The 21,427-nt window shown below is 41.9% G+C and overlaps 1 protein-coding gene across 2 annotated transcripts; it reads left to right on the top strand.

Annotated features, from left to right (window-relative positions):
• The first annotated feature begins 3,291 nt into the window (after positions 1–3,291).
• On the top strand, positions 3,292–19,809 carry grhl3 (grainyhead-like transcription factor 3). Of its 2 annotated transcripts, none has more exons than XM_029714046.1 (15): positions 3,292–3,481; positions 7,214–7,325; positions 7,434–7,498; positions 8,335–8,611; positions 8,811–8,899; positions 9,126–9,276; positions 9,910–10,021; positions 10,318–10,412; positions 12,244–12,402; positions 12,570–12,651; positions 13,158–13,288; positions 14,390–14,516; positions 14,710–14,795; positions 14,932–14,996; positions 18,440–19,809. In XM_029714046.1, the coding sequence occupies exons 1-15, from the start codon at positions 3,465–3,467 to the stop codon at positions 18,555–18,557; spliced, it is 1,686 nt and encodes a 561-aa protein (XP_029569906.1). In that variant the 5' UTR covers positions 3,292–3,464; the 3' UTR covers positions 18,558–19,809. The 2 variants fall into 2 exon arrangements, with proteins under 2 accessions (XP_029569906.1, XP_029569907.1); XM_029714047.1 differs by having other exon boundaries at positions 3,293–3,481; positions 8,814–8,899.
• The last annotated feature ends 1,618 nt before the right edge of the window (positions 19,810–21,427 follow it).

Genomic DNA, 21,427 nt, shown 5'->3' with positions numbered 1-21,427 from the left:
TTGCCGATAAGCTGCTTGTGACCGTTTCGCCTTACCTTCTCGTTGTATTGCGCAGTTTGAATATGCAGACATTCGTCCATTACATGATCGATGCAGCTTTTTCCAAGAAGCTTGAATCTGATGTGGGCAATGAATGGGGTTCTTCAACAAAAAATCCACTACGTTGTTGTTAGCGTCAGCTAGCCATTCTGGCTGAGAAACAGGCACTCTGGTAGCTAGCTAACATTAGCAATTGCTACTAAAGTTAGCAAGGCAAATTGAAATAAATGTCACTAACCCGATACAAAAATAAAAGTTATAAAATCAAGAAAACAATATATAATCTACCTCCTACATCTACTATAGTTTGAATAAACTAATTTGAATGGAATAATATCCTAAAAATGCTAAACTATCACTCTTCATTCTCAATCTCTATCCAATATGTCACCAACTCACCAAGCTTCTCAACACATAGAACCCCCATAATACTCTGTGGTACAACCCCAATACACCACACTAGGTTCGTTCATCCAATCCTATGATTGGATGGACAACATGTCAGTTCATATCGCAAAATCTTTAATTGGTTGGAGGACGTCCTCCGGAAGTGGTCATAATTACCATGTAGGTCTATGGAAGGGGGTAAGGCTTACGAGCCTCTTAGGTTTTGTGCTGAAGTCAATGTAGCCAGAGGAGGACAGGGAATAGCTGTCCTCCGGCTACACCATGTTGCTAGCCTAGAGTGTGTTGTTGAGACTACTGTAGACCTTCATTGCAAAACAGTGTGTTTTAATCAGGCATTTGGTGAAATGTGAATATATTTAGTATAGTTTTATCTTAAAAGGATAACTTTTTAAAATGTTTCATTATTTTTTATTTAGCTTAAATTCACTGAGGTAGATGGTCCTCTCCTTCCTCCTCTGAGGAGCCTCCACTAATACAGTGAGAATTTCAATTAGTACAGAAACCTCACATAAGTCACTTCTACAAATCGTACCGTTATTAGTCAGTGCTTCGACGTCATTACACAGTCGGTCCAATGTTTTGAAAGTGATTGTTTTTACTAAGTTACTGTATTTTATTTGCCTGTTTCTATGACCATGATATAATCATGATATTGTTTGTAACTCATTGGGCTGTAGCTCAAATGATCAAAAGCAAACTTGGCTGAAATCTAATCTAATACAAACAATGAGAGTGATTATAAAGTGTGACCTCACTGAGTTCAACTAATAACACTTCCTGAGGATTACATTAATATAGGGAAAGTAGATACCTATTCAGTTGCACAACTGAATGCATTCAAACGAAATGTGTCTTCTACATTTAACCCGGAGGTGTGTCACTCAGTGCATTTTCTCTCTTTCTCTTTTGATCTGATTTACATCCAACTTGCCCTCAGGCCTCGGTGTGTGTGAGGGTGTGTGTCTCTGTGGGTGAGAGGGTTTGTGTGTGTGGGGGGGCGGGGAGGGGAGGAGGGGCAAGTCTCAGAGCACACACCCTTGTGTCTCCACGCCAGATGCCCTGAGGTCCCAGGAACAGAAAACACACACTGACACATGTATACACACACACACACACACACACACACACACACACAGACACACGTACACACACACACACACACACACACACACACACACACACACACACACACACACACACACACACACACACACACACACACAAAAACACGCACACACACACATGCATACACACATACAGACAGAGGGACACACACACATACATTATACACCCTTACATATACATTTATCTTCAGTGCACAGATGGTCAGAAAGGCATGTTTACGCCAGAGTCCGGATCAATTCTATTTTAATTCCATCCATCCATTAATCATATTTCTTAGGATCTAAAAGGCACAACTGATCCTAAATCAGCCCCTCTAATCTGAGATGCCCATGTGTTTTTCTTTTTGGTTTTTCAGGAAGGAACGGAAACTGTGTGGGTGGATGAGGCCAGTGCACCTTTGCCTGGAAGAGCCTTATCATTGTAACAATCTAAGAAGATCCTTATAGAAACACAGATTTCTGTTGGTAACTCAATACATAACTCGTGAAATAATTGTGAAGAAAGTAAGGTATCATATCATTTTTATATTGTGGTCTGTGCTGGATGGGCTGACCCCCTTTCTTATTCATCTGTCATTTAGTTTCCTCTGTAATCACATGGTAATAAGCCTAAAGAAATAAACTACATTCAAATACAATAATATACAGTACCAGTCAAAAGTTTGGACACGTACACATTTCCTTTATTTTTTACTATTTTATACATTGTAGAATAATAGTGAAGACATCAAAACAATGAAATAACACATGGAAATAATACATGGAAACATGTATTAACTAAAAAAGTGTTAAACAAATCAAAATATATTTTTGATTTTAGATTCTTCAATGTAACCACTGTTTTTTTGTTACTACATGATTCCATATGTGTTATTTCATAGTTTTGATGTCTTCACTATTATTCTACAATGTAGAAAATAGTTTTAAAAAATTAAGAAAAACCCTTGAATGAGTAGGTGAGTCCAAACTTTTGACTGGTACTCTATGTTTGTGATATTTCATATTATATGTGAAACATGTAAAGATGTACTGCTTTTGAGAATTATGAACTCTCACTCAGATTTCTTTCCAGATTTGAAATAATACATATTTGAGGTTTATTGAAATACAAAATTCAAACCAGAAAAAATCCTAACCTAATTCTAAAAAATGTAAATGAGCAAACGTTTTTTGTAAACTATTGCAGAAATTCACTAAGCACATGAAAAAAAGTTTCTTTATAGGGAACATATTCTAATCTTTATTATGTGCCTCAATATGCAATGTAACACATCCTTACAAATCCTACTCAAATATAAAGTATTGAACCCCTACCCCCAACTACTCCCATCAAATAATTTTGCCAATGATAATGACAAGCACAAGGGCACCAAAACCACCAGTTGAAATTTCACAACACTGTAGACTCAGAGAGAGAAAATATTGATACTGAATTAAAGTTACCATTTTAAAGCCTAGTTCCTGCAAAAACTCTTTGGTTTATCACTCTAAATAAGAAGCATTTCACACCTTGGAGAAGCCAATCTCACTATTTTCTTTAACTCTCAATGAGATGCGTGAAACGCTGCCCAGCATTGTCCTGCTAAGTACCCACCACTCACACCTGGTTTCTCACCAGCACTAAAACAGTTAACCCATCTACACCTGTCCTATCAGGCACCTGTCTCCAGAGCCCTCGGCCAATCAGGAGTGAGTGAGGAAAGCTACCTGTCGGCATGAAATAAATGTTGGGAGCCGGTGTGGACAGGACTCAAACAAGCTCACTCAGCGGGACAAGTCTGCTTCTCTCTGCTAAGACTGACTGACAACCTTTCAAAAGAACACACAAACACATACACACTAGAGGAAACTTTACCTAAAGAAGCCTGAGATCTACTGTCTTGGAAAGGAGTCATGACCAAAGAGATTGAGTAAGTTGACAATTTTTTCTGTGACATGTTATGTTTCATGGGGTTGGAGTTGTGTTTCATGCTAGAATGTGTTATTTAAGGGAAAAACGTGTTTGGACTTGTAATAATACATTTTATTTAAACGCTTTTAACGACACCCAAAGTCACTTTACATACACAAGAAAATCAGCAGGATAAAAATAGTTAAAATCACACATTAAAATAATTAAGTATATAAAAGTACACTAAACATGATGACAGACTAACCAGGGAGAACACTAAACATGATGACAGACTAACCAGGGAGAACACTAAACATGATGACAGACTAACCAGGGAGAGAGCACTAAACATGATGACAGACTAACCAGGGAGAACACTAAACATAAGGACAGACTAACCAGGGAGAACACTAAACATGATGACAGACTAACCAGGGAGAACACTAAACATGATGACAGACTAACCAGGGAGAGAACACTAAACATGATGACAGACTAACCAGGGAGAACACTAAACATGATGACAGACTAACCAGGGAGAACACTAAACATGATGACAGACTAACCAGGGAGAACACTGAACATGATGACAGACTAACCAGGGAGAGAACACTAAACATGATGACAGACTAACCATGGAGAACACTAAACATGAAGACAGACTAACCAGGGAGAACACTAAACATGATGACAGACTAACCAGGGAGAACACTAAACATGATGACAGACTAACCAGGGAGAACACTAAACATGATGACAGACTAACCAGGGAGAACACTAAACATGATGACAGACTAACCAGGGAGAACACTAAACATGATGACAGACTAACCAGGGAGAACACTAAACATGATGACAGACTAACCAGGGAGAGAACACTAAACATGATGACAGACTAACCATGGAGAACACTAAACATGAAGACAGACTAACCAGGGAGAACACTAAACATGATGACAGACTAACCAGGGAGAACACTAAACATGATGACAGACTAACCAGGGAGAACACTAAACATGATGACAGACTAACCAGGGAGAACACTAAACATGATGACAGACTAACCACGGAGAACACTAAACATGAAGACAGACTGACCATGGAGAACACTAAACATGATGACAGACTAACCATGGAGAACACTAAACATGATGACAGACTAACCAGGGAGAACACTAAACATGAAAAAAAAAGTGAACTAGATAGAGGATTAAAGCTAAGACGACAGAGAATCCAGGTTAGCAGGTGTGAAGAGCTGTGTCTTTTAGTGTGGAGTTGAATTTATGTATGGATTGCGAGATTCTGACATGGAGAGGGAGAGAGTTCCAGAGTAGCACTGCTAAAAGCCCAGTCTCCCATGGAGCGGAGACTGGTGCGAGGGATGGTGAGGAGGCCAATGTCAGAGGAGCGCAGTGAACAGGTGGTAGTGTAGGGGTGCAGGAGGTCAGTAAGGTATGTGGGCGCCAGTCCATTAAGTGCTTTGTAGATGAGCATGAGCAATTTGAATGCGATCCTGATGTGAACTGGGAACCAGTGGAGTTGAGGGTGATGTGGTCCCAAGGTTCGGTTTGTGTGAGGACCCGTGTAGCTGAATTTTGATATGTTGATGTCTGTCCAGTGTTTTGGCGGGGAGTCTGTAGAGAATGGCGTTGCAGTAATCCAAGTGTGATAAAACAAAAGTGTGAATGAGGTTTTCAACAATGGGGTCAGTGAGAGAGGGTCTGAGTCGTGAGATGTTACTGAGTTGGAAGCAGTCTGATGTTGGTGATGTTCCGGATGTGGGGTTGAAATGACGGAGTGGGGTAAAATAAAACACCAAGGTTCCTGACTGTGGAGTTGGAGTGGATGGTGCAGCCATCGATTCTCATGCTGAGTTGACCCAGTTTCCTGATGAGGGAGTTGGGGGACCGTAAGCATGATCTCTTTTTTGTCGTCGTTTAATTTTAAAAACTTGCTCATCCACATTTTCATTTCACGGAGATAGTCAACAACAGAGGGGGGTATGTAGTGGAGTTAGTTTTTCATCTGGCCCCAATCTGACCTTGTGTCTTGTGGTTTAACTTCCAAGGTGAAATGCAACCAGTCGTATAGTCAAGTGTATTGGTTGGTTAGAATGACAGATGTAAGGCCTTTGGCTGAAACTGCTGTTGATTCTGCAACATTTTCCCTTCCTTTTATAATTTTAATCTAAACTTTTCTGCTGAGGGCCAAAATAGAAAATTATGCAAGCGTTGACTTGTTCATTCATCTTCTGTTGTACAGTAGTTTGAGCCACTTAGACTTCCAGAGAGAGGGTGAGAAATCAGGCACTCGGGCCCCCCTTCTCTTTCTCTCTTTACATTGTGTAATGAGACCCCCATGTGAAAGGTGTGTTTTTAGAAAAGTGTGCGTGTGTCAGGTTTCTCCATTTTATATTTTACATTCTCTCTCTCTCTCCCCCCACTATGTTGTGAATTTAAGCCGGCTCATGATTTAAACTGGCCTGTCATAAGCCGTGTCGACACTAACCCAGGGGGTTCAACACACAATGGGGAGAGAGAAACAGGTATCCCCTCGAATGTGTTAGAGGGGCTGGTTCATGACAATGTGTAATGAGTTGAGTTACATAACAGTGTAGTAGTGAAACTCTAGACCGGGATTCTCTGTTGTAACATCTGCATTGAGCGTTATTTAGGGAAAGGAGAGTAGCTAATGAGATATTGTGGTGTTATAGTGTACTGAGGTGAGTGAGCGTACAGAGAGAGACAGGTGTATCTTAGAACAGTGGTGGGTTGCAGTTTTGAGATGAGGCATTTTTAGTAAACAGTTGTATGGAATTATATAAGACGAATAGGTGATCCCACAGTCTTATTTGATGCTAATATACCTTATTGTGACAGTCATTAAGAGTTTGGGTTGGATCATAATAGCTTAGGAATTTTTCTTTTTATTCTCCCTCTCTCCTAATCAAACACAGTCGGCTGTCAATGCCTGGAGTCCTCCTCTGTTGTTAGCACATGATGTGGTAGCCCATAGGTAAACCTGCACTGTTTGCATGCTGGCCATTTCAGGACAACTTACAGGAGAAGGCTTATCCCATTCCCAGTAGCCAGCAAATTCCCAAAACAAATCCTGCTCTGTTTATCCTGGTCTGAGGAGTAATTCATCCTTCCCCCAAATCCCTTGTTTTGTTTCTGGCCTTTTGGCAATATTGAAACCCAGGGACTCCCAGGTGAGCGCTCCGGTCCTGAAATGTTTACTTTAGAAATCGCTATGCTCCTAGGAAGGGAAAGGCTCAAATCAAATAAGTTGTTTCTTTCTTTCCTAAAAAAAAACCACCATACAGTTCCGAGGTAACCTGATCATGTTGAGGTCATACAAGGCATGTTTGTGTGTGCATGAGCTCTTGGCCACTGGCATGTTGAACTTCTCTGACACTTGCTGCCAAATATAATCAAGATCTGTGGTTTTGCAATCGAAACCCTCCAGAGGCAGGTATGTGCAGTGCTTAAGGTTGTTATTAGCATGCAGATGATCACACCATGAAGCCTTGCATTTCTAATACACAGGTAAAGAGGCACTTCTATAGCCAAAACAGGTTCATTGTTGCCTTCCTAATATATTATTTTATAATAAAAAAGAAGAGGAATTGAATTACTAAATCCTTCACTGTAATGCCACATTCTGAATGGGAAGCCTACCATTCTGATCTGTAATAAATCTATAATGTACGTTTATTAATGTGATGTTTCTCCTGGTCTGTTTGCTGCAGGACTCTGGGACTGGTCCTTCAGAACGAGAGCTTCAACTACCAGCGCTACAATAACTACATCATGGACTCCTGGGCCTACACAGACAGCCTACTCACATACGACCAGTGCAAGGTAACTGTGTGTCTGTGTGTTATACCACCTGTTTAAGTTCAACTTTGAGTCCTATGTATAGATATTGTGCTGTATCAGTACTCACGGTTGTTGTTTCACTTTTCACAGACACCCAAAGAGCAGAAAATGGTTGCATGCAGCCGAGGCAGTAGTATGTACAAGCCATCAGAGAGGTAAGATTGACTTCTGAGCAATTATTAACACTACCAAGAGTATGGACTTGATTGAGATAGCCACCTGTCAATCAAGGGGGAGAGGCAGACACTAAAGGGGTGTGCTTATGGGACAGATAAGGGCGTAAAGGGATTTTAAGTGGTTGCCGGGTGGTATTAGGAGTTCCCATGTCATGATGTCAAGCCCATTGACATGGAGTCAAGCGGTAGAGGCAGGGCTTTGGTGAGGTTAGAGTTGGGTGAGCTGGTGGCTAATCCCCATGTCAAACAGAGCCCCAAGGGATTATAGGCCGTGGTACACCTCCTTCTCATCATCCTCCTCCCACCCCCGAACAACACTCGGACTCACAAAGCAGGAGAAGCAGCCCCAGCTCTGCCGCTCTCTCACATTCTCTTTTGTCTGGGTTGAAAAATGGCTATCGGTGGGGCACGCTGTTGTCCTGTCAAACACAGCAGTCAGTCCCACAGAGAAACTTATATAAAGAGAGAAAACATTCCAGGATTAGGCAGTAAATAGTTCCTGCCCAGCTCTGTTTAGTTCACTTTCAGTAGCATTGTGTGCTTAGTGGACTCTAAGAACTAAACTGGCTTTATTCATGTTTTATTGACTTTGACACATATTTTTAAAATCTGTAATTGTGTGCATGTGTGCTGCTGTATCTGCTACTGTATAAAAGAGCTGGAGTTTATTTGAAGGTCAGTACTATTGACAATCAGTGTTTCTCATGAGAGTGCTATTTGTCAAACAACCCCATTGATTTCATTGAGTGTCAATCGAAGGGGTGGCGAATTGGGTTGGTCCTGTATCTAAACTCCTCCCCCTCCCCCCAATCCAGGACTATGATTGGCTCCTCCCCCGAGCTGGTCTCCCTGGAGACGCCAGCCAACATTATGAAGCTGCTGTCCGAGAACATTTCCTCCAGCCACCCCCAGGAGGCGCTGGAGCTGAACAGCAAGCTGTCACCCCTCTGTCCCCCCTCTGTCCCCCAAAACCCTCTCCCACTCACCCCCAGTGCCGACACCTACGACAAGCAGGTCATCAACAACATCTTCGACTCCTTGCTCTCCCAAAAGTGGCCCGCAGAGACAGCCTTCCCTGAGGCCACCACTGAGGTAAGCTTACAGCCCCAAGAAGAGTAGCCATCTTGTTTTTTTTGTCTATATCACAACTGGTGTTATTCTTTGTACATTTTCATCTCTGGCAATGTCTCATCTCCCCCTTCACTTCTAGTTACCCTTCCTCCATCTCTCTCTTTCTTTTTGTTCTTTTCATATTCCATCTTCTCACATTTGTTCTTGTGTTGCCCTGAAGCAGACTCTACCCTACAGCGATCCCTTTGCCGAGCAGCACAGCCCAGTTTACTCTGACTCTTACAGCAAATCCCCTCCAGAGAGATACAGGTAGCTATCTGCCCCGAGAATGAGATCAAATTAGAACACCTGTGTGATGACTTCAAAGTCATCACGTCAGCTTGAACACTGAACTATTGTACGCCCAGTATCGCTAATGCTTATTAGGCTAAAGATAATTAATATAATTGAGCTGTGTATAAATCATAAAGCAATGGGGGTAAAATTCCAATAGCAAAGCATAATGCTGTGCATTAACGTTCTTTTCTGTCTCCAGGAACAATTTCCAGTTCATTCTGGGAGCCCCTCAAGCCATCCAGCACAAGTTGTCCGAGCTGCCCATGGTTTACCTCAACAAGGGCCAGTTCTACCCCATCTCCCTTCAGGGGGTGGACAGCTCAGCCAGCCTGATCTCCAACAAAGTCAAGGTGAGTCAAGCTTTGATGACATCACCCAAGAACATTTCCTCTGCCCATAGGGTGTTCTGTCTGACACAACCCCAGTGAAAGTATGTTCCTTAGGAATCTCTCGGAAACAAAAATCTCTCGGTTCAACATTGTTGACTGTCTGAACCAAGTCGTGGTGAATTAGGGCGGGAAATTTCTTCTCTCTTTCTGTGATGGGTGATTTCGGGGTTGGAGTTCCGCCAGGCGCAGTACTCAGGCCATTGCATATTTCGTCTGGCGGGGCCAAACCCAATGCATGTCAGCCAGTTAGTCAGGCCCTGAGTTCTTTGTGACTAAGTCAGAAGGAGAACAGGGGGAGAGGTGTGGTGCCAACGGCCTGGGTGACAACCCTCTCTTTTGTCAAGTCAAAAGAGAGCACACACAAGCCCTGCTAATAGCTGGTGACAATACCAGGAGAGAATTGAGAATTTAGAATTATGATAACAGGGTCTGATGTCTGAATAAAACGTGCCCAGTTGTGCCTTTCTCAAAGTCAACGACGCACCAACAAAGACGTATAACCTACACAAAATGTACCTTGTCTGATGGCTCTCTCTCTCTCTCTCCCTATTTTCTCTTCTTTCTCTCTATCTTTTTTTGTGGCTCTTTCTCCAGACGGTGGTCATGGCGGTGTTTGAGAACGACAAGAGCGCAGAGATTCAGCTGAGGTGCTGGAATCACTGGCACGCACGGCAGCCGACCATTAAGCAGAGAGTCATTGACATCGGTATGGCCCCGCAACTTTGACCGTCTACCCACAAACGCATGTATAGAAACAGACAGTTACAAGACTTTCCCAGTTGTCTTTTCTGAAGAATGTCATGGAGAAATGCCATAGGTCAACATCTACAACAACAAATGCCAATGACTGGAAGATTTTTATCAGTTGTTGTTTTTGTGGTTGCTTTTCGTAAGCCTGTATCTTTTCAGAGCAGATAACAACTTCAATGAAAGACAAGAACTATTCCAATGGTTCCAGAGATTTCTCTGAACTAAATCAATATCTTTCTATTTATCTTCTAGCTGACTACAAAGAGGTATTCAGTGGCATCAGCCACGTGGAAGAGGTAGCCTTCAACGCTTTGTCCTTCATCTGGAACCCCAATGAGGAAGCGAAGGTAAAAGCAGCGAGGAAACTGGAGCAACAGTGGAAAACACGCACACTGGCACACACATAGATGATGTCGTAATGCATGGCACACCCCTATTATGTACCTAGCCACGCTACCCATTGAGCTGAAATGGGGCGATGAAGGAGCGCTGAGGGTTGGGAGGGGAAGAATCCCTGGCATGCCGGCCGCCCCGGTGCGCCTGTCACCACAAGGGAAGAGCGTCACGTCGAGAGCGCTTACTGCAATCTGCTCACTGCCCCCCCAGGGCATGAGGGTGGGGCAATAAAACTCACTGCAGGTGAGGGGAGAGAGAATGAGAAAGAGAGAGAGAGAGAGAAGGGAAAGGACGGGTTGGAAGGAATGAGAGAGAAAAACTCCTTTTAATTAACACGGAAGGCACTTGTTGTCACAACCATCCCTTTCCACTCCTGGTCCCTAGCGATAGTATGTTCAAATCAATGCCTCTCATATCCTAAAACCCAACCAGTGTGGAAACATTCTAGACTTTTCTGCTATACTGTACCTCTGTACATTTGTGCACATTGGAGGGGATTGCCAATCCAAAAAGGTGTCATTACACCATGTGTCCATAGACTCCTAGTGTTTGTTTTGTAAAAAAAAAAGAGAATTGTGTCAACGCCACCAATGTTCCTTATAGGAAACATCACTGCACTCTATACTCCTCTCTAAACTGGTCATCTCTGTATACCCGTCGCAAGACCCACTGGTTGATGTTTATTTATAAAACCATTTTAGGCCTCACTAGCCCCTATCTGAGATATCTACTGCAGCCCTCATCCTCCACATACAACACCCGTTCTGCCAGTCACATTCTGTTAAAGGTCCCCAAAGCACACACATCCCTGGGTCGCTCCTCATTTCAGTTCGCTGCAGCTAGCGACTGGAACGAGCTACAACAAACACACAAACTGGATAGTTTTATCTCAATCAAAAAAGACTCAATCATGGACACTCTTACTGGCAGTTGTGGCTGCTTTGTGTGACATATTGTTGTCTCTAACTTCTTGCCCTTTGTGCTGTGGTTTGTGCCCAATAATGTTTGTACCATGTTTTGTGCTGCTACCATGTTGTGATGCTACCATGTTGTTGTTATGTTGTGTTGCTGCCATGCTGTGTTGTCATGTGTCGTTGCCTTGCTATGTTGTTGTCTTAGGTCTCTCTTTATGTAGTGTTGTGTTGTCTCTCTTGTCGTGATGTGTGTTTGGTCCTATATTTATATTGTATTTATTTTTAATCCCAGCCCCTGTCCCCGCAGGAGGCTTTTTGCCTTTTGGTAGGCCGTCAATTGTAAATAATAATTTGTTCTTAACTGACTTGCTTAGTTAAATGAAGGTTAAATAAAAAAATGCTTTAATGATTTTTAAGGTTCCAATTGCTGTGCAAGGACCTTTAACCTTTTACTGCAGTGGGCTAGATCAGGGTCACACAGAGGGTTTCTTGGTAGTCTTAAACAAATCTACAATGAAACAAAATATACACCTCTCACACATGGTTATGGGCTTAAAAAAAGAAGACACCTGTACCATGTCAGATATAGAGATGAAATGTGTTCAATGTTGAGTTTGCATCCCAATATTACACTTTATATACATCAGAGAGAACTGAAATATAGCAAAACCGTTTGACATAGACACACCGTATTTTCTGCAGCTTTTTAAAAATAATGTCCATTCATTATGAATAACATTTCACCCATGAGGCCACTAGGTCATTTGATGACAGGAAAGTGCTACAGGTCAGCAAAACTGTTCTAGAAAGTTCCAATTCAACTGTTGTCTGATATCCTGTTTTAACCCTCTTCTTCTCTCTCCTCCAGGTGTACATTGGCATTAACTCTCTGAGCACAGACTTCTCCTCTCAGAAGGGAGTGAAGGGGCTTCCTCTCAACCTCCAGATCGACACCTATGATTTCAGCAGCGGCACCAACCGCCTTATCCACAGAGCGGCCTGCCAGGTCAAAATCTTCTGCGATAAGGTCAGTAAAGATCTCTATCCACTGTGCTAGCTATGCTCATCCATGACATAAAAATAGATTTGTTTTTTTGTTTTTTTTGTTTTTTTGTTTTCAAAGAAATGCACCATTTGTTAAATGAGGAGTAAAAGTGTCCGAGTAGAGTTGTGACCGTCTGTCTTTTTCCTCAGGGTGCAGAGAGGAAGATGAGGGATGAAGAGAGGAAGAGGAGCAAGAGGAGGGTCAAGACAGTCATTGACTCAAGCAACATCAGTAAGTACTAAAATAATGACAACCTACATCCACCAACAAATAATCCACCAATACATCATGTTGTGTGTCAGAACATGAAAATAAGGAATTGAATTACAGTTTGGGTATCTTTCATCAATTTGTTTTTATCATGAAGCTCGGCCTTCCCAAGTCCAACTCAACTCCTTTACGTGATTGAAAATGTACTCGGACTCGATCAGCAGTGGAGCAAGACACTAACCCAAGCAATAAATACATCCTGTATTTTCAGTCTGTGATTGTAATTTAACACCTCATGGGTTTCTAACAAAATTTGAATTTTGGGATTTAGCCCCATTTGTATGAATAGCATCCTATTCTTTCTTAAAGAGAACAACTAGTGGTGCATTACAATGTCATAGAGCCAGTTTCCTACACTCAGGTAAACCTTACTCATAGACTAAAGAGCACCCGGTAAACCAGTCCTTTATATCTTAGGCCAGTCTATAACGCCAATTCTAACCCAGCGTTCTCCTCTCCCTCCTCAGCCAACAAGTCAGTAGTGTCCAGCTCAATGGGAAGTGACAGCACCTTCTTCAAGACCCTGGAGGACCACGTCACCAACCCTGTCCTCTTCATCCCAGAGATGCACCTCTCCAACATGCAGCGCTGCGGCCTGGTAGGTTCCCCACATCCCTTATCCACTCCCCCTTTATTTTCCTTTCTTCTCTTTTTCTCTCTCTCTCTTTTTCTGGTATTGAGGGATCTTGGAGTTCACCACCACAACAGTGAGTTGAGTCATGTTCCCTGCTATCCCTGGACTGTAGCTCCAGGCTGTGGCGCACAGAGGAGAAAAAAAGGGATAGTGTGGGAAAAAATGTTGTGGGAAAAGTGGGTTGGGATGGGGAGAGTGTCAGGGAGAGTGAGGAGAAACAGACGCCGAGATCAGACGATCTAATTGGTGGGTCGTTCAGTTTCCTCGACTCGAAACTCGACTCAAGTGTGACTGACACACGGATTAACCTGCGGGGGCTTAGACAAAGACACACACACACACCTGGCACACACACACACACACACACAAGTCCCCCTTTTCAGTGTTGTTGACACAAGCCAGTGGAGGTGGTAAGGGCTGCTGTCCTGACAGGCCTTTAGTTCCCACAGTCTGGGCTTTAGGGAGTGGGGAAGGAGAGTGTGTATGTGCTCAATCTGCCTAATAAGGTCTGCATGCCAGCACTTTACAGCATTATTTCCCTAGTGTTAATGAACACACACTTACTATACAGTACATAGATTATATACATTTTCACAGCTTTATGAGAGGAAAGTAAGGTAGAGATGTGACCTAATTTAGGCTAAAGGTGAAGGGGGTACCTTGCATTTTGGAGGTGGGAGGGGGGGGTTTCAAGACTTGAGTATCATAAATCATTCCATCTCTCAAAGAAAATGTCTTAGATAACTTTCTTAGAAAAGGTCAGCTTCTTTAGAGGGGAGGGACATTCACATTAACTTGACTAGTAAAAGAGTCTGGAAATGTTCTGTCCTATAATATACAATGTGACTCGCTGACAGGTTGTGAAACAAACATCTCTGATAGTTAGACAAACTTATTGTCTGGAACCTTTTATCTATCTGCATCTGCGTCATCATTCATGTGCATATCTACAGATTCATGATAATAACATTCATTCTCATGACTGTTAAGCAATAAAATGAAGCAATAATATTCTACGGAGGAGTTGTACCTAATTGTTTTACTTATCACCTTTTCTCTGTGTAGGCACCCCCCACAACATTGGAGGAGGTTGAAAAGAGCTCACTGAAGAGACTGTACCCTGATAGACTGGAACAAAGCAATGGTAGCCCACCACCAAGCAAGCAGGCCAGATGCGAGGAGCAACAGCGAGGTAAAGAAGAATTGTTGAATTGAAAATAGTGTACTTCCTGAATTGAAATGGAATTGGCCAAACCCAAACCTGTTGTACAGACAATACATATAGTATGAGGCAAAGAATACGTGGTCAATATGCAAAACAAAGCACTGCTGTGGTCCTTGTCTGGCACACACAACCTGAAGTATTCTGTTATCTTGTTTTGCAGTGCTCCTGTACGTGAGAACAGAATCAGAGGAAGTGTTCGATGCTCTCATGCTCAGCAGCCCAACCCTGAAAGGCCTACGACAAGCGGTAGGTAGTACACTCATGATACTTATTCCTTCCTTACCTAACCTTGTTGTCATCCTCCAAGCATCTCATCCAGCAACCAGGAGAAGATACCGTAGAGTTGACAGTGACACTCATCTTTCGTTTGTTCCTTTCTCAGATTTCTGAAAAGTATGCCATGCAACAGGACACAATTGGGAACATCTACAAGAAATGCAAAAGAGGGTAAGTTACTTTTTAAACCGTTGATCTGTTTTTTTTAATTTTTTTTATTTTTTACATCAGGAGGAATAAGTGTTAGCATTAGCTATGCTACATAATTACCAATAGTATTAGCATGTAACATTAGCAAGATACAGTAACTTGAAGGGAAATTGTTCGGATTTGATTAAAGGAAAACTCCACCCAAAAACAATTAGTCTATTGTTGACATAGTTCTAAAAAGTTTTACTTTTTTGTTTTCAAGATAGAAAAGTATGTGGACACCCCTTCAAATTAGTGGATTTGGCTATTTCAGCCACACCTGTTGCTGACAGGTGTATAAAATCGAGCACACAGCCATACAATCTCCATAGACAAACATTGGCAGTAGAATGGCCTTACTGAAGAGCTCAGTGACTTTCAACGTGTCATAGGATGCCACATTTCCAACAAGTCAGTTAATCAAATTTCTGCCCTGCTAGAGCTTCCTCGGTCAACTATAAGTGCTGTTATTGGGAAGTGGAAACGTCTAAGAGCAACAACGTTTCAGCTGCAAATTGGTAGGCCACACAAGCTCACAGTACGGGACTACCGAGTGCTGAAGCGCGTAAAAATCGCCTGTCCTCGGTTACAACACCTCAGTACCGAGTTCCCAACTGCCTCTGGAAGCGACATCAGCACAAGAACTGTTAGTCGGGAGCTTCATGAAATGGGTTTCCATAGCCGAGCAGCCGTACACAAGCCTAAGATCACCATGCGAAATGCCACGCGTCGGCTTGAGTGGTGTAAAGCTCGCCGCCATTGGACTCTGGAGCAGTGGAAACGCGTTCTCTAGAGGGATAAATCACGCTTCACCATCTGGCAGTCTGATGGACGAATCTGGGTTTGGCGGATGCCAGGAGAACGCTACCTGCCCGACTGCATAGTGCCAACTGTAAAGTTCGGTGGAGGAGGAATAATGGTCTGGGGCTGTTTTTCATGGTTCGGGCTACGCGCCTTAGTTCCAGTGAAAGGAAATCTTAATGCTACAGCATACAATGACATTCTAGACGATTCTGTGCTTTCAACTTTGACAACAGTTTGAGGAAATCACTTTCCTGTTTCAGCATGACAATGACCCCGTGCACAAAGTGAGGTCCATAGAGAAATGGTTTGTCGAGACTGGTGTGGAAGAACTTGACTGGCCTGCACAAAGCCCTGACCTCAACCCCATTGAACACCTTTGGAATGAATTGGAACACCGACTGCGAGCCAGGCCAAATAGCCCAACATCAGTGCCCGACCTCACTAATGCTCTTGTGGCTGAATGGAAGCAAGTCCCCACAGCAATGTTCCAACATCTAGTGGACAGCCTTCCCAGGAGAGTGGAGGCTGTTATAGCAGAAAAGGGGGACCAACTCCATATTAATGCCAATAATTTGTTCGACGAGCAGGTGTCCACATACTTTTGGTCATGTAACGTATATAACTTTCAAAATACTGAAATCATCCCATTATAATGCTGCAAATTGCATCATACGGGATGATTTCTGTATTTTGAAAGTTACATATCTTGATAACTTGACTGCTGACAAGCAAAACTTGTCAGCTAGGTTGAATCTAGGTTGAATCTTGGTTGAATTTGGGTCTTTCCTCAGTAAGGAAGGCAACTAAAGTTGACAGACCGGCTAGGTGAGTTAGCTAGCTCTGTCTCCTGGAATGTGATAATTGCAGCTCTTCTAAAAAACACAGGACGGAAAGATTTTAGAACTAGGCTGGATGAGTCACCCTATTATTTTACTTTACAGTATTTATGTTCCTCTAATCTGATCTACCCATCCCATAGCTACACCAAGAATTGTTCTGGTCTATTTACTTCAGAGAGTGAAAAAAGGGTGGCACCTTATTGAGCAACAATGTGGAGGCCAGGTGGTTGACATTAAATAGGACTAGCCTTTGAAGAAGAGCTGGTCTCCCTATTGGCAGCATGTCAACCATGAAATTAAATAATGTTGGCCATTTTGTTTTCAATGCTTGAGCCATAGGCCGTGTCCGAAATCGGTCTTGCCAAATACTTACTAAAATGTCATACTATGTACTAATCGTACTACATACTATTTAGAACATACTGTTTAGTAAAAACGAATGAAGTTATCAACAAATATCAACATACTAGGCTCACCCATCCTGAGAACCTGTCATCTAATGTGCAATTGCGTTGATTCCCGCCATTTGTTCATTTGGTCACAGCGTGTCAGCTTATTTCATTATCTAAGGTCTTTATCAAACACACGCAAGTCTGGAAAGACAATTCTCTTCCTTAATAGTGTGCAGCAAGTTCTACTAGATGAAAAGTAGTAATGAGTATAGCATCCTGGCATTTAAATCTGCAATATGTAACTTTTTGGGCAACCTGATCAAATTCACATAGAAATGTGAGGCGCATAGATCTGTCATTCTCATTCTGTCTAAGAAGTGGTAGATCTGTTCTATGTGTGCTATTTCTATGGTTCCCGTTCTTAAGTTTAGTTTTTGCATCTTTTACATTTGGTTTTGTACACCAGCTTCAAAAAGTTGAAATATCATATTTTTGGTTGTTGAAAAAAAAATTCCCAGCACTTTAGATGGTACAATGATTCTCTACACTTGCTTGTTTTGTCACATTAATAACTATTTGAATTTTAGCAACCAGAAAATGGCAGAACTGTTTGTGCATATTGCACCTTTAAACCATACTCGATTTAAGACATTTCACATACTATAAAACGTACTCTTTTCGCATAACTAAAAGGCCTTCTATTTCGAACGCAAGTACATGTATGTGTATTTGGACGCCACCATAGTCTTTAGAAAAAAATTCTGTACTGTTCTAATTTTATAGTGTACATCGAAGGTCTTTATGTTTACTGTATAGGTGACATTTCCCTAAGCTTCAGATCGACCACTAGTAGTAAAGTAGGCCTGTTGTATGTGTCTTCACACAAGCATTCATACCAATGAAGATGTGTAGCTAACATGTTCCGAGGCAGTAATCTGTTGAAGCTGACTTGATGGAATGAGATGTTCGACGAGCAGGTGTATAGGTGACTTTCACCTAGAATGTTGTGGTTATTCTGTCACACTGCCTGAAAGGCTTTAATAACTTTGACTGAAGTTGAGTTTGCCCTGGGGTTTGAATGGAGAACCCAACAGGTTATATCTCATTCCGCTTAAAGTCTTCAAATCAGTCCCTTCCCTCCGGGTAGCGTGAGCAGGCAGTTCGCTTGATTATCAACAGAGCTTTACTTACCGTAAAGACGGGTTTCCCTATGGGAAAAGGAGTCTGTCCTGATTAATTGTCTGCAGTGTTGAGGGAATTGTAGGCTTCTCACACTTTTGTTTCGTGACTGCAAAATGAATCAGCCAGACAGCAGAAAACAACTGGTAATTTACATGACATGTTTCCCCCTACAAGACATGAATCTGTTATTTGTCTGTTTATTTTTCAGGATTTTCGTCAACATGGATGACAACATCATTGAACACTACAGCAACCACTCAGCATTCCTCATAGAGATCTCTGAAATCATGTGCGGTCAGTTCCAGGTCACTCTCATGGAGTTATGAAGAGAGGGGGCGGACATTTTTGATGTTCGGCCCACCCCATTGCAAAGTGTGGCCAATCAAACTGCCTGCCGATTTCAACTTTTTAAGCACTACTCTGTGAAAGACTCTATTGGCTAGGCCAAGAGGGGAAAGACCAATGGGGCCAAAGAAGACAAGCTACACCCACCATCAGTTCAACCATCGAACCGACTTCAGACCAAGAGCTTTATCCCGATGCCAGTCATTGCCTTTGTGAATACAATTTAACCCCCTGACTTTTTACTGTAGTATATATTTTATAACAGAGCAATTCTGATGAATTATGCTGTAAATATTTTATGTAAATAGAAATTAATATGACATATGAGTTGTCCCTTTGAGGAAACATACAGCTATACCATAACCCATTTTCCACAAACATCGAAAGCTATGTATTTCCATTTCAGGAGACATACCGTCCATGTATGTTGTCAACTTTTCCAAAGACTGCCATTCTTGCTGCTTTTCATGTACTTATAATTTCTTCCAAGAGATCTCAAGTAATGGGAAGGATGCCATTGTGTTGGATTATATGTTTTTCACTATATTACAGACGTAGGATCTTAATTTGTGCCAGTTTGCTACAGCAGGAAAATAATCCTGCAGCAACAGGGAATGTGAATTATAATGTGGATTATAATAAATTGAAATTTTTGTAGGGGTTGATACATTTCACGTAAGGGAAAATCAAGTGACATTTGTAAGTGGAAGTTACAAACTTTAAAAACCCGTTTTAAACCTCAAATACACTACGAGTTTAACATTTCCTACATTGCAGGAATTAAGATCCTACATCTGTGTACTTCTCTGACCATAATGTTTGCTATAATAGTGCTACCAATAGTATAATGCTGTAGCCTGTTAGTTTCACACCCTAGAATTCTGCAACCAGGGACTTTTTTTTAGAACCAAAGTCACACATTTCCCACTTCAGCGAGTATTGCCTTCACAAAAACCTGAGTGGCCTTCTTTCGTAGAGGACTGTACACATTTCTAGGTTGTATTGTAACCATCAAATTTGTCCCCTAAGCCACTGTGCCTGAACCACTTGATACCTGATCAACCCCTGTCAATATCTTTCAGTTGAGTTTATTTGCATGTTTTTGCAACATTTCAATTCTCTATCTATATCCCTGTAATGTATATTATGATTTTAGCATGGCGATCCTTTTGTATTGATACTCTTCGTTTTTTTTGTTTTTGAAAGAAAATAAAAAATATACGAAATAAAAGATGCATTGTCTTTTAGTGGTTTTAGTATGCTAAAGTTTGAAGATGACTTAAGATGAATTCACTTCAACTCAAATCTTACTGAATGATGACATGATAAGAATACCCTAGATCAGTGCAGGCCTATAGCACAGGCCCTTTCCAGCTAGCAAGTAAGGAGCAGACCAAAGTGCAGCGTGGTTGTAGTTCCACATTTTATTAAATCCGTGAAACTTTGCAAAACATAAATAACTGAATTGACAAAAACAACAAACCGTGACGCAGAGAGAAACAAACACTACTCAAAATATAATAACCCACAAAAACAGGAAGAAAAAAACCCCTACTTAAATATGATCTCCAATCAGAGGCAACGAGGATCAGCTGCCTCCAATTGATCAACCCAAACAACCCCAACATAGAAATAGAAAAACTAGAACTTAAACATAGAAAACATAGAAAAACCCAAAACACCCCCTGTCACGCCCTGACCTACACTACTATAGAAAATGACATCTTACCAGGGTCAGGACGTGACAACGTTATTTAATTACCTTCAAATAACCAATCATTTCCATTCTCAAAACCTCCCTGCAACCAAAAAATGAACATTCCCAGAACAGGCAGAATTTTCACTTACGGTCTCAGAAAATTTTAAAAACGTTCAGTTTTGCTGGTCAGGAAACGTATCGCTTCGTTACCAGAACCAATGGGAAACCAAAAACATATGTCCCCACATCTTCCAAGGAACCAAATGTGCTAGCTGGGTTAATACAAGACAGATTGCTCAAGAGTGACTTCAAAATTGGATGTCTATCCATGTCCTCAGGATGTCGGGAAATGCCTTTAAAACCGGCTACTAGGGGCAACAGTGAGCGCTATTGCCATCAAGTAGGCTTGGGTTTTGCCAATATCCCATGACTCTGGATCAGAAGGTTGAGTGTTCACTCCATGTTTTTTTTTGTTTTAGACCTATCCCAAACATTAACCCTTAACCTTACAAATTTGACATTTGGAGCAACTTCAAAATGTGATGTTTTGAGAAACTGAATGATACTGAGCAGGAGGACTCTGAAGGAGTCAACCCAGAGTGTCAAAAACACTTTGAAATTTGACGTTTGGAGAAACACGGATAAACATCTAATTCTGCAGTGAGACTGTGAGAGCTTGTTGCTTAATACATGTACAAGTGTGTGTCTAGCCCTGTCTGCTTATTTTATATCAGACATCACAAACCAAATTCTTATTCTGTTAACAATAAGGTTAAGTATCTCTATCATCTTGAGCGTGTGTGTGTATGCATGAGTGTACTGTATGCATGAGTCTGTGTGTATGTGCACGTGTGTGCCTGTCTGTCTGTTTAGCCAGTTTATTGGATGAACCCACTTGCCTCTCCTTATCCTTACCCTTTTGTTCCAGCATGCGAGCTGCTTCTAGTGCGGACACAACTTATATAGCGGGCAGCACACGTACCTATGTGGAGTGTTTGTGCATCCTTCACTGGGTACCGAAGAGGAGACAGAGAGGGGGAGAGAGAGAGAGAGAGGGAGATGGAGAGAGGGTGAAGAGAAGAATAAAAGAGAGAGAGAGGGAGATGGAGAGAGGGTGAAGAGAAGAATAAAAGAGAAGAGAAAGACAGCAAG

Source organism: Salmo trutta, chromosome 25, assembly GCF_901001165.1.
Source record: "Salmo trutta chromosome 25, fSalTru1.1, whole genome shotgun sequence".
NCBI classification, from domain to species: domain Eukaryota; kingdom Metazoa; phylum Chordata; class Actinopteri; order Salmoniformes; family Salmonidae; genus Salmo; species Salmo trutta.
This window is presented reverse-complemented; position numbering and strand designations above follow the sequence as displayed.

Bases quoted from the DNA above. Each gene is read 5' to 3' on its own strand.
- grhl3 (XM_029714046.1), top strand. The intron at 12,403-12,569 runs GTCAGTAAAGAT...CTTTTTCCTCAG, and splicing joins TCAAAATCTTCTGCGATAAG to GGTGCAGAGAGGAAGATGAG. The intron at 14,796-14,931 runs GTAGGTAGTACA...TTCCTTTCTCAG, and splicing joins TGAAAGGCCTACGACAAGCG to ATTTCTGAAAAGTATGCCAT.